This window comes from Oncorhynchus masou, unplaced genomic scaffold (assembly GCF_036934945.1).
Source record: "Oncorhynchus masou masou isolate Uvic2021 unplaced genomic scaffold, UVic_Omas_1.1 unplaced_scaffold_16430, whole genome shotgun sequence".
In the NCBI taxonomy this organism is placed as follows: Eukaryota; Metazoa; Chordata; class Actinopteri; order Salmoniformes; family Salmonidae; genus Oncorhynchus; species Oncorhynchus masou.
The window spans coordinates 1-2,935 of NW_027006540.1; the positions used below are offsets into that span (position 1 = coordinate 1).

The 2,935-nt window shown below is 65.7% G+C and overlaps 1 protein-coding gene across 1 annotated transcript; it reads left to right on the forward strand.

The window, feature by feature from the left end:
* Positions 1-393: 393 nt before the first annotated feature.
* LOC135531555 (uncharacterized) lies at positions 394-2,929 on the forward strand (the record flags this gene model as incomplete). The annotated part of the gene is made up of 3 exons (XM_064959565.1): positions 394-457; positions 1,454-2,241; positions 2,443-2,929. Coding segments are annotated over exons 1-3 (1,339 nt in total), but the record flags the coding sequence as incomplete, so codon positions are not given.
* Positions 2,930-2,935: the final 6 nt, after the last annotated feature.

Consider the following 2,935-nt stretch of genomic DNA (forward strand, 5'->3'; position numbering starts at 1 on the left):
GCTGCTGCTGCTGCTGCTGCTGCTGCCGCTGCCGCTGCTATATCGGCTGCCGCTGCTGCGCTGTGCCACTGCTGCTGCTGCTGCTGCTGCTGCTGCTGCGCTGCTGCTGCAACAGCTGCTAGCTGCTGCCGGCGGCGTGACGTGCTGCTGCTTAACTGCTGCTGCTGCTGCTGCTGCTAGCTGGCTGCAGCAGCTGCTGCTGCTGCTGCTGCTGCTGCAAGCTGCTGCTGCTGCTGCTGCCTGCTGCTGCTGCAGCGCTGCTGCTGCTACGCTGGCTGCTGCTGCTGCTGCTGCTGCAACAGCTGCAACAGCGCTGCGCTGCTGGCACGGCAGCAACAGCAGCTAACAGCGGCAGCAGCAACGGCGGCAACAGCGGCAGACAGCTGCAGCAACATGCAACAGCAACAGCAGCAGCAGCGGCATGACAGCGGCAACAGCAGCAGCAGCAGCAGCAGCTGCAACGGCAGCAGCAACAGCGGCAGCAGCAGCAGCAGCAACGCCAGCGGCAACAGCAACAGCAAGCAGCGACAGCAGCAGCAACAGCAACGGCAGCGGCAACAGCAGCAGCGACGCAGCAGCAACAGCAACAGCAGCAGCGGCATGCAGCAGCGGCAGCAACAGCAGCAGCAGCAGCAGCAACAGCAGCAGCAGCAGCGAGCAGCAGACAGCAGCAGCGGCAGCAGCAACAGCAGCAGCAGCAACAGCAGCAACAGCTTAACGGCAGCGGCTGCAGCAGCAGCAACAGCAACAGCAACAGCAGCGGCAGCAGCAACAGCAGCAACGGCAGCAGCAACAGCAACAGCGGCAGCAACAGCGGCAGCAGCAGCAGCAGCAGCAGCAGCAGCAGCAGCAACAGCGGCAGCAGCGGCAGCAGCAGCAGCAGCAGCAGCAGCGGCAGCAGCAGCAGCAGCGGCAACAGCAGCAGCAGCGGCAACAGCAGCAGCTGGCAACAGCGGCAACTGGCAGCAACAGCAGCGACAGCAGCAGCAGCAGCAGCAGCAACAGCAGCAGCGGCAGCAGCGGCAACAGCAGCAGCAGCGGCAGCAGCAGCAGCAGCAGCAGCGGCAACAGCGGCAACAACAGCAGCAGCAACAGCGGCAGCAGCAACAGCAGCAGCAGCAGCAGCAGCAGCGGCAGCAGCAGCAGCAGCGGCAGCAGCGGCAGCAGCGGCAGCAGCAACGGCAGCGGCAACAGCAGCAACAGCAACAGCGGCAGCAGCAGCAGCAGCAGCAGCAGCAGCAACAGCGGCAGCAGCGGCAGCGGCAGCGGCAACAGCGGCAGCAACAGCAGCAGCGGCGGCAACGAGCAACAGCAGCAGCAGCAGCAGCGGCAGCAACGCAGCAACAGCAGCAGCGACAGCAGCAGCAGACAGCAGCAGCAGCAGCGGCGGCAGCAACAGCAACAGCAGCAACAGCGGCAGCAACAGCAGCAGCAGCAACAGCAGCAACAGCAGCGGCAGCGGCAGCAGCAGCTGCTGCTAGCAACAGCAACAGCGCGAGCGGCAGCAGCAGCAGCAGCAACAGCGACGCTGGCGGCAGCGGCAGCAGCAGCAGCGGCAACAGCAGCAACAGCGGCAGCAACAGCAGCAGCAGCGGCAACGCTGCTGCAGCAACAGCAACAGCTGAGCAACAGCAGCAACGGCGAGCAGCAGCAACAGCAGCAGCAGCAGCAGCAGCGGCAGCAACAGCGGCAGCGGCGCAACAGCAGCAGCAGCAACGCGCAGCAACGGCAGCAGCAACAGCAGCAGCCGGCAGCTTAGCAGCAGCAGCGGCAGCAGCAGCAACAGCAGCAGCGGCAGCAACAACAGCAGCAGGCCAGCAGCAGCAACAGCTAGCGGCGGCAACAGCGGCAGCAGCGCATGACGGCAGCAGCAGCAGCAACAGCGGCAGCAACCAGCGGCGGCAGCAGCTGGCGAGCGACAGCGGCGACAGCAACAGCAGCAGCGATAGCAACAGCAGCAGCGGCTGCGGCAATGCTTGCAGCTGCGCCAGCAGCAGCGCTGCTAATGCAGCTGCTGCACCAGCAGCTAGCTGCTGCTGCTGCTACTGCAGCAGCTGCAACATGCTGCTGCTGCACAACGCTGCTGCTGCTGCTGACTGCTGCCGGACTACTGGCAACGCGGCTGCTGCTGCCAGCAGCTGCTGCGGCTGCAGCTGCTGGCATGCAATGCCGCCAGCATTGCTGCGCAGCAACTGCGGCTGCTGCTCTGCTGCTGCTGACTGCAACGGCTGCTGCCGCAATGCTGCTTAACACGCGTGTGCCGCTGCTGCTGCTGCAACTAGCAACGGCGTGCTGCAGCGACTGCTAGCTGCTGGACGGCTGGTACTGCTGCCGCTGCTGCTGCTGCAACAGCTGCTGCTGCTGCGACAGCTGTCTGCTGCCGTTTACTGCTGCTGGCGCCGCTGCTACTGCTGCCTCTACTGCTGCGGCTGGAACTACTAGCTGCTGCTGCTGCTGGCAGCGGCTGCTGCGCGCTGCGGCTTGCTGGCGCCAGCTACTGGACAGCTGCTACTGCTGCTGCGGCTACTGCTGCTAGCTGCGGCTGCTGCTGCTGCTGCTAACAGCAACAGCAGCTGCGATTGCCGCTGCTGCAGTCTGCTGCTGCCTTTATCTGCGGCTGCTGCTGCTGCTGCTGCTGCTGCTGCTTATGCTGCTGCTGCTGCTGCTGCAACTGCTGGCTTGCCCTGGCTGCTGCTGCTGCTGCTGCTGCTGCTGCTGCTGCGCAACTGCTGCAGCGTAACGCTGCTGCTAGCGGCAACGGCTGCTGCGGCTGCTGCTGCTGCAGCAGCAACAGCGGCAGCAGCAGCGGCAGCAGCAGCTAGCAGCAGCAGCAGCAGCGGCAAGCAGCAACGACAGCAACGGCAGCAGCAACAGCGGCGGCAACGGCAGCGACGCAGCAGCAGCAGCAGCAGCAGCAGCAGCGGCAGCGGCAGCA